We start from the raw sequence: 15,207 nt of genomic DNA on the forward strand, positions 1-15,207 counted from the left end.
AAATTATTTTTTAATAATTCATTTTGAAATAATCTCAATTATAGATAAATTTGCCAGAAGGATAAAAAGATTTATATTTTCCCTCACCCAGATTCCCCAGTTATTAATACAGCCACTATGGAAAACAGTATGGAGCATCCTCAAAAAACCACAAATAGAACTACCATATCCAGAAATCCCATTACTATACATTTATCCTAAGGAAAGGAAATCAGTATATCGAAGAGACATCTGCACCTCTGTGTTTATTGCAGCAGTATTCACAGTTGCCAAAATGTGGAGTCAACCTAGGTGTCCAACAACAGATGAATGCATAAAGAAAATGTGGTATTTATACTCAATGGAATGCTATTCATCCACAAAAAAGCATGAAATTCTGTCATTCATGCCAGCATAGATGGAACTGGAGGACATTATGTTAAGTGAAATAAGTCAGGAACAGAAAGTTAAACACCACATGCTCTCGTTCTCACTCATATGTGGAAGGTAGAAGAGAGTTCATTCCATGCAAGTAAAAAGTAGAATGGAGGATGGTAGAGGCTGAGAAGGATAGGAGGGTAGGGGGAACAGGAGGATAGAGAGATATTTGTTAAAGGATATAAGATTACAGCTAGATAGGAGGAATGAGTTCTCTAGTGTTCTGTAGTTCTATAGGATGACTATAGTTAACAATAATGTATTACACATTTCAGATAGCTAGAAGGAGGATATTGAATGTTCCAACACAAAAGTGAGATGATGGATGTTTTAATTACCCAGATCTGATCATTATTCGTAATTGTATTGAATCATCACTGTAACTCATAAATACAATTATTATGTCAATTTACAAAAACATTTTATCATTGCATTTGTTTCATTGCTCAATACCCTTCCTCTCCCTACAGACACACACACACGCATGCATGCACACACATGCATGCACACACATGATCATTCATGTTTTTTTGAATCTTTGCAAAGCAAGCTTTACAATGTCCCATTACCACTAAACACTCCCGTCTATATTTTCAAACAACAAAGATATTCTCCTAAAAACTGACATACAGCCTTTCAAATCAGGAAGCCAATATCAATATAACATTGCTACCCAATCCACAAACCCCATGCAGTGTCACCAGCTGTCCCAGTGGTACCTCTTCTTTCTTTCTGGCCCAGTATCCTATCCAGGAATATGTGATGTGTTTAGTAGTTATGTTTCTTCAGACTCATTCAATCTGAAACAGTCCTTTAGTCTTTCTCTTGACAGTGTTTAAAGAGTACAGACCTTGACTATACAGGATTTCCCTCAGCCTTGATGTACCTGATGTTTACTTGTGATCAGACTTATGTCACACATTCTTGGCAACATCACCACCTCCCATCACTGGTGATGTTAACTTTGATCTTCTGATCATATTGGTGCCCGCCAGACTTTTCCACATTAAAGTCATTATTAATGACTTTTTGTAAGTGATTAGTATTTTGTGGAGAGCTTTCCAAGAATACATCAGTATGTTCTTATCTAACAGTCACCCATCAGACTTAATATCCATTGACCACTTCTATCCGAATCAAACCCCTGTGATAGTGCCAAATGGTGATTTTCTGTTTCCTTTCTTCTACATTTATCAGTTGGTAAGGAATATCATTCCCTTCTCTTGTTATTTATATATAAGAACTCATTGGTTCTTGTTTTGTTTACAAGATGGTAATCCATTTTGATTGATTGATTGATTGATTGATTGACATGGGGTTGCCCAGGCTAGAGTCCAGTGTACAGTGATAGCTTACTGCAGCCTTATCTCCTGGGCTCAAGAACTCCTCCCGCCCCAGCCTCCCAAGTAGCTGGAACTACAGGCATGCACCACCACACCCAGCTAATATTTTTTATTTTTGTAGAGATGATGTTTTGCTATGTTGCCTAAGCTGGTATCAAACTCCTGGGCTGAAGTGATCCTCCCACCTTGGCCTCCCAAAGTGCTGGGATTATAGGCGTGAGCCACTGCGCTCAGCTTATTATTATTTTAATGCTCAAATTGTCTGTTAACCAGTAGGAGCCCCTTCAGTTGGCCTCTGTGTCTCTTCAGCATGTCCCGTCATTCATGATGCATTTCCTTACTTTCTGGCACAAATGTGTTCCTGGCTCATTTTGTACTTTCATGACCCAGCCTTCAAATCAGTCTTTCCTCCAAGGAGCTCTGGTTCCTATTAGGTATTCAAAAAACAAGATCTGAGCGTTCAGTATGCTTGAAGCTACTGGGGTAGAATATCATCATTTAGGCTCACCCAGCAAAAAAAAAAAAAAAAAGCTAGGAAAATATCTACGTGTAGTCCTAGAAGTTACATAATTTTAACGTGTTGTAGCTCTGATTGCAAGGCAGTAACTAACAAAATCTTATGCTACTACCCCCAACCCAGGTATGTGTAATCCTCGAAATTATAGTGACACACCTCCAACTTCAAAGAGCACAGTGGAGGAGCTGCATGAACCGATCCCTTCTCTCTTCCGGGCACTCACAGAAGGAGATACTCAGTTAAATTGGAACATCGTTTCTTTCCCTGTTGCAGAAGAACTTTCACATCATGAGAATCTGGTTTCATTTTTAGAAACTGTGAACCAGCCACACCACCAGAATGTGTCTGTTCCCAGCAATAATGTTCACACACCTTATTCCAGTGACAAAGGTAACTGCCAACAGTTGACTTTCTCCATTCCGCCCCCTCATGTGGTCTGTCTATGTAATCTGTAAAACCTATATAAGACCATCTTTTGGAGCAGCTTTTTGGTTTTGAATTTGTATCATCTCACATAAATTCTAGACTCAATAACCCTGATCCCATCATATCTAGAGGCACATGCCAGAAGGATGAGAGAAAAAAAAATATCTCCGATCCTTGAGTAGATAAAGAGGCATGTCGGCCGGGCGTGGTGGCTCACGCCTGTAATCCCAGCACTTTGGGAGGCCGAGGCAGGTGGATCACGAGGTCAAGAGTTCAAGACCAGCCTGGCCAAGATGGTGAAACCCCGTCTCTACTAAGAATACAAAAATTAGCCGACTGTGATGGCAGGCGCCTGTAGTCCAGCTACGAGGGAGGCTGAGGCAGGAGAATTGCTTGAACCTGAGAGTCGGAGGTTGCTGTGAACTGAGATCACACCACTGCACTCCAGTCTGGGTGGCAGAGCAAGACTCCGTCTCACCAAAAAAAAAAAAGATAAAGAGGCATGTCAGCATACTGTCAAAATTCCTCCATACTCCTGGCAGCAGAAGCTGTACTGTATTGGAAAATAGATAATTGTTCCTAATTCTGGTATTTATTTGTGTTAGGCTTTATTCTGTTCATAAGATAGCAACAATGCTGCTTCTCTAATAAAATATTGCTCATTGTCAGGTAACATTCAGAGTATCCCATGAAGTCAGATTTTTATAATAGCACCCCTACTAAAATGATGCCAAAGTCATTAGCTAAATTTATTTATAAGCAAGTTGGTATTCCAGACATCTCATTTCCAGGCATAAACTAACCCCAGCCAGTTCTCTGCAAATGGGTGCTGTTGGTCAGAAAAGGAATTAAATGAGAAAATAACTTATACAAATTACAGAAGCATATTTAAGAGCATTTATTAGTGAAGATAGGTCATATCATAATTTTGGAATGTAAAGAGCATGTGACTTTTATAAAATCTTTGATATTTTTTGATAAAAGGCACCATATAATTTTACTGTGGAAGCATAAAGCACTTATGAAAATTGCAATTATTTCTTAAAACATGAGGTGAATTATGTATAAATAGTATAATTTGTACTCTTACTTGACTATTAGCTGTGCCCTCCATTACATTCCTACCTATATAAAACAGTGTGGGCCGGGTGCAGTGGCTCACTCCTGTAATCCCAGCACTTTGGGAGGCTGAGGCGGGTGCGTCACCTGAAGTCGGGAGTTCGAGACCAGCCTGACCAACATGAGAAACCTCGTCTCTACTAGAAATACAAAATTAGCTGGGCGTGGTAGCGCATGCCTAATCCCAGCTACTTGGGAAGCTGAAGCAGGAGAATCGCTTGAGCCCGGGAGGTGGAGGTTGCGGTGAGCTGAGATTGCGTCATTGCACTCCAGCCTAGGCAACTAGAGCAAAACTCCATCTCAAAAAAAAGAACAAAAACACAAAAAACAGTATGAGCTTCGAACATTAATAGTAAAAGGCAGAACAGCTTCTGTTAAATGACAGTGTGAGATTTCTTATTCCCTTTTAGGTTAAAGTACTTTGTAAAACAAATGCTAGATTTTGGAAAACATTAGAAACATATGGAATGCAATAATAATATGTTTTGCTATCATTTTCTCCATTATTAAAATGTAAATAATCAACATAACAGATATTAAATAATAATTCATAAATTTTGCTCAAAGATTATTTAAAATTTATGAAGCAATTAGCTAGAAGCTAATTCCTGGAAACTCCAGCTGTCTTCAAGACACAACTAAAGTTTTTCTCTGTGACATCTTTCCTGGGCACCTCTTCCCCCAGATAGAGTTAGCCTCTTTCTACTGCTCCTCCTACATTTGCAGTTTGTTTGTTTGTTTGTTTGTTTTTTGAGATGGAGTTTCACTCTTGTTGCCCAGGCTGGAGTGCAATGGCACAATCTCGGCTCACTGCAACCTCCGCCTCCCAGGTTCAAGTGATTCTCCTGCCTCAGTCTGCCGAGTAGCTGGGGTTACAGGCACTTGCCACCATGCCCGGTTAATTTTTTGAATTTTTAGTAGAGACAGGGTTTCGCCATGTTAGCCAGGCTGGTTGCAAACTCCTGGCCTCAGGTGGTCCACCTGCTTCGGCCTCCCGAAGTGTTGGGATTACAGGCTTGAGCTACCATGCCTGGCCTGCATTTGCAGTTATATTTGTTGTCTGTTTTTAACATATGGATCTATCATTTTCTACTTAGTTCTGTGGATTCTCTGATTCCTCTACTAAAAATATAAAAATTAGCCGGCTGTGGTGGCACATGCCTGTAATCCCAGCTACTCGGGAGGCTGAGGCAGAGAATCACTTGAACCTGGGAGGCGGAGGCTACAGTGAGCCAAGATCGCACCACTGCACTCCAGCCTGGGTGACAGAGTGAGACTCCATCTCAAAAAAAAAAAAAGGAAATGCCCAGTTTAAAAGCACAGCTGTATAACATAGCAAATGTTTTTAAGCCCAATAATCCAACCTTTCGATCAAAGCCTGAAATCTAATAAAAGAAGCTAAGGAAGCCCTTTGCCTTCTTCAGATGTAGTGGGAGAATCTGACTTCCTTCTCAACATAATTAATAAATGAAGATCTTTTTTCCTATATCTGATCTTTGTCATGTACAGACCAGTAATAAGAGAACTAAGATAAATAACTGTTAATATTCAACTAGGTAATAAAGCATTTTTTTGTTTTTCTTCTTTCTTGCCCTGAAATCTTAAATTTTTGTTTTTCAGAACACATGTGTACTGTGGTTTATTTTGATGACTGCATGTCCATACATCAGTGTAAAATATCCTGTGAGTCCATGGGAGCATCCAAATATCGCTGGTTTCATAATGCCTGCTGTGAGTGCATTGGTCCAGAATGTATTGACTATGGTAGTAAAACTGTCAAATGTATGAACTGCATGTTTTAAAGAAGACAAATGCAAACCAAAGCAACTTAGTAAAATAATAGGTATAAAAAGTTATTCTGTAAGGCTGTTGGTTGTATCAGAATCCCAGTAAGTTAAGTTGTAAAGACTTTGGAATAAGTTTCTTTTAAAAATATGACATAGCCAGTGATGTGTTTAATTATATAACTGTTCTTACTGATTTTATTGCCCCCTAGCAATAAGCCCTTTCCTTTGAATACATGTACAACTTTGGTCATATGAGAAGCAGGTGCACAGAGAATTCCTTGAAAGATCTGAGGTTTTTAACATGAAGCCTGATGTGGTTTTCCTCTAGCATTCCAAAAGGTTTTTGCTTTGAAAGTGTTAGCAGAAGCATGTTGATGTGAATTATGATTTCTTCATGTGCCACTCTTAGCACACTTAGTTTTTATAGTTGCACATCATTCCTCATTGTGCCTTGTTTTATCCATTTTATAAATAGAGTAGATATTCGATATACTACTCTGATAACTCATATAAAAATATCATCATAAAAAGCTTAATTTCATCCCTTTTATGTTGGTTTTAAAATGTAAATGCTTACCATATTTTATAATTGAGAACTCCTACATAGTGGAATCCATTCTATAATACATGTGTTGACAAAGCTTTAGAGAAAGTTTCCTATTCTCTTCCATTTCCCCTGCCCAAAGTGCTGACATAGGCAGTGATGAAGAATCTTTACCAAGATTTTCAGGGTGTACCTATGAAATTGCTTTAAATGCACTGCTGGAGTAAATAATTAGCAAGCAAAAGCATTTCTGTGACTTCAGGTACCAGCTTAAAGAGCACTAGGGATGGGGAAAAAATGCCAAATCAGACTCCACCTAGAGCACCAGCAAACAGCTTGTACCCTGGTAGGGAAATGGTGTCGCTGAAAGGGGAGGCTGAGCTGGTACAAGACTGAACTTGTGCAGCCTTAGCCAAGACAAAGCAGTGTTTTTCAGCAGACAGGTGATGGGACAGGAATTGAAGAAGAGAATTGACTCGTATGAACAGGGCAGGGTGAAAATGCTGGGAATTATAATGGGAAACAAAACTATCTACGTTCATATTTTGTAATATTTCATTTGTTAAGTTTATATCTGGATATAATGTTCTTTTTAAACAAGTATAATCATATCGTCAGAGGTTAAGATTATGAAATTTTAAAATCTCTATTCAAGATGATGTTCACTCCAAATACACTACAGAATTTAGTCAACATTTTATATAATGTTTCAATAAACGTTTCAATAAAGATACTGTGTGCCCTTCATAGTAATAAAATCTCAATCTTTAAGCATGAATGAAAAACATAAATATTTATATTACAGACTTAATTTTACAAAATTACTACTTGCTCTAGTGCATATTTGAACTACAAGCAACTTTTTAGGAATACCTCTTTATACGTCTACATATTTTAGTATATAAAAATAGATAATGCTCTTGGACACATTTTGTATTGTTCATGATCTGAATAGTAGTTAGTTAAAAGATCATTTGTAATATTATGATCAACTGTTATAAATTAAGGTCTTAATACCTTTTCTGCTCTTTCAGATAACTCTAATGAATATTCAAGATATTTTAGCCTTTTAAAAAGCTGAGATTTAGCTCATGGATATATTTTTTGGTAGGAAAACATTAGGGTCTCCTTTTCTTCCTTTTACCTAGAATGCCTCGTTTAAAAGTGCCTTGAAAACATTTAGCTCCCCTTCTTCATGAGCACCTGTAGAGCTGAAAGTGTCCTGGAACTTTAGACAGAAAGCTGAAAGGAATCTGCAGCCTCCTGCTGCAGTTCAACTCTGCTGTTTTTCAGTCATTTCCTACTGTGAGTGGAGTGATGTTTGTGTGTGTGTTGGCAACATGCCTAATGTTTTCTTAATGATGACAACAAATATTTTAAAACTGCATTTATCATTTTTTAGGTCTTCATCATTAAATTTTAAAATGTAATATCTGTTTCCCACCCCCTACATTAGGAGGATAATTTCTTAAACCACATTGTTTTAATTGATTTTTCTTACCTTGATTTCTCTCATTAGAAACTATCCCTAAATGTAATGATCTTTTGCCTTCAAATTTGGCTTATTTTTTCTGATTTATGAGGGGCTGAAAGAAAGAATTCACCTAAAAGATTCCATTTCCATTTTTATAATATATTTCAGGTTCTGAGTAACAATATTTTTCCAAATTGAAAGTAAATATTCAAGAAGTTGATAGCCTGGTTAAAAGTTAGATCCTCTATTACCATTCTAAGCACATTCACTTCTATATTGAAGTTTTGGTAAAAATTCTTTTTTCTTTTTTAATAAAAAATTAGGTTATTACTTTTTTTATAACCAGATTTTAAAAGCACTAGAGGCCGGGCGCGGTGGCTCACGCTTGTAATCCCAGCACTTTGGGAGGCCGAGGCGGGCGGATCACGAGGTCAGGAGATCGAGACCACGGTGAAACCCCGTCTCTACTAAAAAATACAAAAAATTAGCCAGGCGTGGTGGCGGACGCCTGTAGTCCCAGCTACTCGGAGAGGCTGAGGCAGGAGAATGGCGTGAACCCGGGAGGCGGAGCTTGCAGTGAGCCGAGATCGTGCCACTGCACTCCAGCCTGGGCGACAGAGCGAGACTCCGTCTCAAAAAAAAAAAAAAAAAAAAGCACTAGATTTTAAATCAGTGGGTGTCATAAAAGCCATATATAAAAGATCCTTTCTTATAGTAAGACTTGTGCTTGTTAGCAGGTTTTTCTGTTAGTTTTTCCCCCATAACATTTAATTATTACTAAAACTGTATTTACAATAGTAGTGCCAAATCAAATGGTAATTTAAATAAAATCTGTTCTGTGTTTATGTAGGGTGGTATAAAAAAGAGGTCTTCATTTAGACATGTGATTTCTAAAATTCCAGGAAGCAAAATTGATAAGATGTTAGAAATTTGAACCATTATTTATAATCAGGATGGCATTAAAATGGAGAAAAGAAAGTTTTCGGGAAAAATGCAGTAAATACAAGCCACATTTCTAAAGTTTATTTTTATGAAAGCTTCTTTTAAGATTTTTGAAATCTATTCTGCATTCCCAAGAGTTTATGTTTATTGTATTTTATATGATCTACAACATATAAAATTGTGTATTTTTCTTTGGTTGTCCCTATTAACAAAAAAGTATTTTAATAAAAAATTGAAATGAGTGAGTCATATTTTTTGTTAACTTCAGCATAGACGTAATTTGACATTTCTGTCTAAAGAAGATAGTGTTTAAGTGATCAGCGGGCCGGGTGCAGTGGCACTTTGGGAGGCTGAGGTGGGCGAATCACTTGAGCTCAGGAGTTCAAGACCAGCCTGGGCAACATGGTGAAACCTCATCTTTATAAAAATAAAAAAATTATCCAGGCGTGGTGATGAGAGGTGAAGCCACCTGGACTTCCTGGTTCGAGTAGGGACTTAGAGAACTTTTCTGTCATACAAGAGGATTGTAAAATGCACCAATCAGTGCTCTATAAAGTGCACCAATCAGTGCTCTGTAGCTAGCAAGAGGGTTGTAAAATGCACCAATCAGTGCTCTGTAAAACACACCAATTGGCAGGATCCTAAAAGTAGCCAATCGCAGGGAGGATTGAAAAAAGGGCACTCTTATAGGACAGAAATGGAACATGGTGGGGAGGGGCCAATAAGGGAATAAAAGCTGGCCACCCCAGCCATCAGCAGCATCCAGCTTGGGTCCCCTTTCACGCTGTGGAAGCTTTGTCCTTTTGCTCTTCACAATAAACCCTGCTATTGCTCACTCTTTGGGTCTGTGCCATCTTTAAGAGCTGTAACACTCACCGTGAAGGTCTGCAGCTCCATTCTTGAAGTCAGCAAGACCACGAACCCACCAGCAGGAGCCAACTCCTACTCTAGAGGCTGAGGTGGGAGGATCACTTGAGCCCAGGGAGGTGGAAGCTGCAGTGAGCCATGATTGTGCTACTGCACTTCTGCCTGGGTGACAGAGCAAGACCCTGTCTTAAAAAAACAAACAAAAAAAACAATCAGCAAAGAATGTTCTTGTCTCTCAGGATGTCTCTACAGATTCTCTCAGAACAGATTTTAGAACATTTTGCTGTCTGCTTTTTCATATGCTTTATTCCAATATGGGGGAACCTTTTAAATGAATACTTTACTATTCTGCTTGCTCTGTGGGCCTTCAGATGCCAACCAGCTTTACAAGAATGATCTAAAGGTTGCAAGGAGTTGCAGAAGGATCAAGGTAGGGGAAAACCTTTCTCAGCTCTCCCACAGGATACTGTTAGAACTGAGAGCCATAAGCTGTGCTGCCATGGCAAAATCCACCTTATTTCAGAGTCCATGTTTTGGCAGCCTTGTGCCTGGGGGATCTAGAGAGAGGAAGAACTCAAGAGGACAGCCTGAGTGACTTAAGAAAGGACCTGGGGCATTCGGAAGGTAGGATGAGTTTCAAGGACAGATACAACGTTTGACCAGGAAAGCTGTACTGTTGCTGAAGGTGTCCACCCAGCAGCTAGTCATGTAGACAGTCAGAGAGAGTGAAGCTGAGCTGGGAGAGGAGGCATCCAAGCCTGAGGCTCCAGGAGACATTGCAGACAACATGTCGCATCCGGCCCCATGGGGCTGCTCCAGACCTGGCACGCACTGAGCTCAGTAAGCCAGGCAGACATGCCATTAGCGCCATTAGCGGGTGGGTGTTAGCCGTTACAGCTCTTTGACCTTTGAGCTTTAACTAACCAGTAAAAAGTAAATGTGTGCCAGGCGCAGTGGCTCAAGCCTGTAATCCCTCCCAAAGGAGGTGCGGCGGGTAGATCACCTGAGGTTAGGAGTTCGAGACCAGCCTGGCCAACGTGGTGAAACCCTGTCTCTACTAAAATATACAAAAATTAGCTGGGTGTGGTGGTGCGTGCCTGTAATCCCAGCTACTCAGGAGGCTGAGGCAGGAAAATCGCTTGAAGCCGGGAAGCAGAGGTTGCAGTGAGCCAAGAATGCGCCCCTGCCCTCCAGCCTGGGCAACAAGAGTGAAACTCCGTCTCAATTAAAAAAAAAAAAAGTAAATATGTTCTACCTCCTTTTAAAGTCTGCTTGAAGTGTGGGGTCAGCAACAACTCCAAGGTTTGGATTTTGAGATGAGAATTCTCCGTGCAGATGCAAAGAGGAAAAGAATTCTGCCCCCTCCCAGTAGTGCTGGGAAGCCTGGAGTCTGCGCTGTGACTCACCAAATGACGCCTGGAGAATGCAGGTGCCCCGCCAGTCAGGGAGACAGGACTTCCCTCACTGGGCTGAAGATAGCCCCTGAAGTTAGGCACAGTCACCGGCGAAATATCTTTATGGCAGAAATGTGTTTCCTGCCCGTCTAACTTACGTACTTCCCTCTGCAGCCAGCGTAATCTTTCTAGATCATGTGTACCAGTAATTACTGCTTCCACCCCCAGTTCCAGGCAAATAGTAAGGCCGTTGCGCTCGTCTGCCTCGGAAAGGTATGAGTTACCCACTAGGAAGTCGAGCAAGGGCAGAGAACCTGTCTTTTGTTTACCTGAAGCCTCCCTGGCTCCGGGGTGTTCTGCTAGGGGAAGGGAGAGAAGGAGGCCTTTGAGGGCCTGAGAGAGGGGCCAGGAAGGTAGGTCCCAGAGGCCCAGGTCTCCTGACCGTGGAGAACAGCGCTCTCAGCCCATGGTTCACGGGGAACCCGAGCCTACAGTTGCTTCTTTCCAAGGGTTTCTACTTAGAAATATTAGCAGCCCAGCCCTCATTGTCCAAAGCCCCCCAGACTTGCTGCCAGCGTTCTGTGAGTCCCAAGATGGGTGACAGAGCCTCTCTCCTGGCCAGTGTTGGATGGGATGAGCCTCAGAGTCGGATTTTACTTGATTCCAAGGAAACAATGAGACAGAATGCGTTGCAGCCCTGGGTTTGTGGACTGCATTTGTGTCCCAAGACTCCTTGTCTCACAGCCTCGGCCGGCATCTCCCCTTCCTGTCTCATGTCTTATCCCCACTCCCATCACTGCTGACTCCGGCCTCAGCAGGCCAAGCTCGTGCTGCCCTCTCTCTCCACCCTCAGGCTGTCGCAGGAGTCGTTTCCCCTGCTGGACCTGCTTTCTGTGCAGATTGTGGCTTCTTGGACTGACCTCCCTTCTTTTTTTTTTTTTGAGATGGGGTCTCCCTCTGTCACCCAGGCTGGAGTGCAGTGGCACCATTTTGGCTCACTGCAGCCTTCACCTCCCTGGCTCAGCGATCCTCCTCACGTCAGCCTCACAAGTAGCTGGGATCACCACAATGCCTGGCGAATTTTTCGTTATTTTTGGCACAGACGGGGTTTTGCCATGTTGGCCAGGCTGGTCTCAAACTCCTGAGTTCAAGTGATCCACCCGTCTCAACCTCCCAAAATGCTGGGATTACAGGCCTGAGCCACTGTGCCTGGCCGTCTGACCCCACTTCTAAAAGAGCAGCCCCCCCCCCACTCCCCCATCCCATTTGTCTGCTTTCTTTAACAGCAGACACCTCTCCAAAAGTATTCATTGGTTACTTGTTTATCATGCATCCTCCTCTTAGACTGTGGGGCCCTTGAGGGCAGGGACCTTGTTTCTTTGGTTTGTCACTGCCCTAAACACAGCTCCCCAGCACCTAATGTCTCACACTCAGTGGGCACCAGCTCTTCTGTGGATGAGTGATGGCGAGTGAACAGTGGCTCCTCAGTGCCCTCAGACAAGTAAGTGCCAACTGTGCGGCAGACCTCTCAGATCCAGGCAGCATGTCCCTGCTCACCACCAGGCCCATCTCAGCAGTCCAGGTGGACATCCCCTGGAGCCGCTGTCACTCCCCCTGTAAGTATGATTTCATCAATCTGAGACACTTGTCCCTCTGTGTCCGTTCCTCACACCTTTCACTGAGCGGCTCACAATGGTGTAGCCTTTGACCCCAGGGCATTCCTCAGCAGCATCCTAACTTCATCATTACCCTACACTTCCGCTTCCCACACTTCAGCCTGGTGTCCAGGTTTCCACTGGGCCATTTGCAATATTGCAGATACACCTTTAGCCACGTGGCTGAGGCGGTTTTTAGACTGCTGACCCATGCAGGCTTTGTGGGAGACTAAGGGACTTCTTTAGCAACCTAGCAAGAAGACCATGCATGATGATGTGAATTTTTTTGGTGTCCTTGAGGGCGAATTTTATTTGCAGAAGACACTACACAGAAACTAATGTTCATTTTTAAAATTAATGTTTAATGTATTTAATTTACAAAATCAAACTTAGTTCTTCCATAAGTTTTTAAAAACAGTCTACAAATATTTCTTCTAGCAGCCTAAATATATATCTAATAATCATTTTTACAGGGCCCTCATTCAGTATTTGCTGAGTACTTCAACAGCTAATAAACTCACTATTGAGGTGAGCCTGTTGAAATTTCCAGTACTGCACATAAACAGGAAGATTTCAACTCAGAATCAACTCTCATTCAATTTCACACCAATTTTAAATTGGAGTTGTGAGGTTGTGTTCTAATAAGCCAAATCCTCTAAAATATTCAAATATGCCCATTCTTAACACAATAGTTCTAATGATATAGTTTTGAGTCTTTTATCCCAGATCCTCCAAATCATTCCATGGTTGAAAAACAGGTTCTGGTTAAGCAAAACAGGTCACAGAGGTTTCTATGGCCTCAGTAAAATAGGTGCCAGAGAACTTGGAAACCGAAGAAGGCCAGATTAGAGGACAAGACTTAGCCAACATTTAGCCAGACACACCCAAAACATAAGTCAAGAAGGGCCTGCCCCTGGACAGGCAGGGAAAAATACATGCTCTTTACAAATAATTTACTACCAAGACAAAGAGTATGCCCAGTTTTCTTCCCAAATTTGCCAGTCATGTTGTTTCTCTGCTCAGAGGCAGAATGAATATAAAGGCAGAGAAAGGCCCGTGGTACACTAAATGATTTCCTACCCAGGAAGGAAGCATCAGGTTTAGGGAGACGTTGTTCTCAGTTCCAAGTGATACACATTACCTGTGTCTTCCCAACTTTGCAGAGAAGTCTGCCCTTTCCACCCAGGTCAATGAGTGGACTGGATTTTGCATATCTTTGGTTCTTAAGATATGTTTTTGTATTTTTCAGCCAGGCATGGTGGCTCACGCCTGTAATCCCAGCATTTTGAGAGGCCAAGGCGGGCAGATCACTTGAGGTCAGGAGTTCAAGACCAGCCTGGCCAACATGGTGAAACCCCATCTCTACAAAAATACAAAAATTAGCCAGGCATGATGGCAGATGCCTGTAATCCCAGCTACTGGGGAGGCTGAGGCAAGAGAATCGCTTGAACCCGGGAGGCAGAGGTTGCAGTGAGCCGAGATGTGCCACTGCACTCCAGCCTGGGCAATAGAGTGAGACTCTGTCTAAAAAAAGAGAAAAGATATATTTTTGACTTTTTCTCTAAGTACCCTTTGGTGAAATTCTCAAATATGGAAATAAGTCTGTTTTGAATATCAGGTTCAAGAACTTTGAATCTAATGGACCCTTGTATTTTTTTCATGTTCTAAGAGTCATACCACTGTTCTAAAATAATACCATGCAGAATTTGAGTTATCTCAGATGGCTTTGCCTAACTAGTGGCCACAACTTTGAGGTCTTTCTATGGAAGCCTGTTTCCATTGAGGATTTCCAGGGGCCTTTATTCTCAGGAGTTTGTCATGGCAGACCACAGGCCTAGCTTTCCTAGTCTCCCCTTCCACCCCTATTTGGTCCCTTCATTTTTTAATGGCTAATAATAGAGACCTGAAGTAATTGTAGCTTAAACAACTAGAGATTGGTTGTTCTCACATAACTTGAATTCTGAAAATACATAGACCAGATCTGGAATGGGGGCTCTACATTGTCACCAGGAAGTAGGCTTTCCTTTTGCTCTGCTGTCCTAAAATTTGTCTCATGGCCTCAAGATGCCTTCTGGAGCCCCAACCATCATATTTGCTTTCCAAGAAGGAAGGAGATTAGTGTAAAAATTATATACCTCCAAGCCAAGTCAGCCTTCAGGAAGCCCATCCAACAACAATTGTTTATGTCTCATTGGCTACCACTGTTTGCAAGAGTGACAAGGAATTAGCAACTGAATAAAATTCAGGATTGTTAGTAAGTAGGGAGGGAATGAAGAAGGGGAGAATGATTGGCCCAAGCCATCTCCACTATGCATGGGTGCCTATAGCATCCTAAACACTTCCCATTCATAGTGTTTATCACTCTGTGTTGTAATTGCCTGTTTACTTGGCTGTAGATACCCACCCTAGAATGACATTTTATGTCCAACTTGAAAGTGCAGAGGCAGTCCCTGGCACAGCTAGAAAAGCACTGATTCTAGACAGAGTGGCAGGTAAAGAAGGATGAGATTTTGTGATTATCAAAAGAGGCATGACTTAAAATGATCTAGATGAAGTTAGCTAATAGCGATTTCTGAGGTTCTTGGTTTTGAAGATGTATATATGAGTTGGATAACTTCACATGTTAATAGTGGTCTTTTTATCTGTGTAATAGAATTTCTCATTTAATGCACTTACATTTTTCTCTTTGGCTGAATTTCTCTAGAAAAGATCAATATTCTCT

At 41.5% G+C, this 15,207-nt stretch overlaps 1 protein-coding gene across 4 annotated transcripts in view; it reads left to right on the top strand.

Moving 5' to 3' along the window:
* Positions 1-15,207, top strand: part of TWSG1 (twisted gastrulation BMP signaling modulator 1) — a 112,559-nt gene that overhangs the window by 58,710 nt on the left and 38,642 nt on the right. For 2 of the 4 annotated variants that reach the window (XM_058438656.1, XM_058438657.1), the window contains exons 4-5: positions 2,401-2,667; positions 5,443-5,553. In XM_058438656.1, the coding sequence (XP_058294639.1) occupies positions 2,401-2,667; positions 5,443-5,553 (378 nt within the window). Of the gene's footprint in view, positions 1-2,400; positions 2,668-5,442; positions 8,475-15,207 lie in introns of those variants that run through there. The other 2 variants (XM_058438658.1, XM_032152810.2) reach the window with 2 other exon arrangements.

This window comes from Hylobates moloch, unplaced genomic scaffold (genome assembly GCF_009828535.3).
Source record: "Hylobates moloch isolate HMO894 unplaced genomic scaffold, HMol_V3 SCAFFOLD_5, whole genome shotgun sequence".
In the NCBI taxonomy this organism is placed as follows: domain Eukaryota; kingdom Metazoa; phylum Chordata; class Mammalia; order Primates; family Hylobatidae; genus Hylobates; species Hylobates moloch.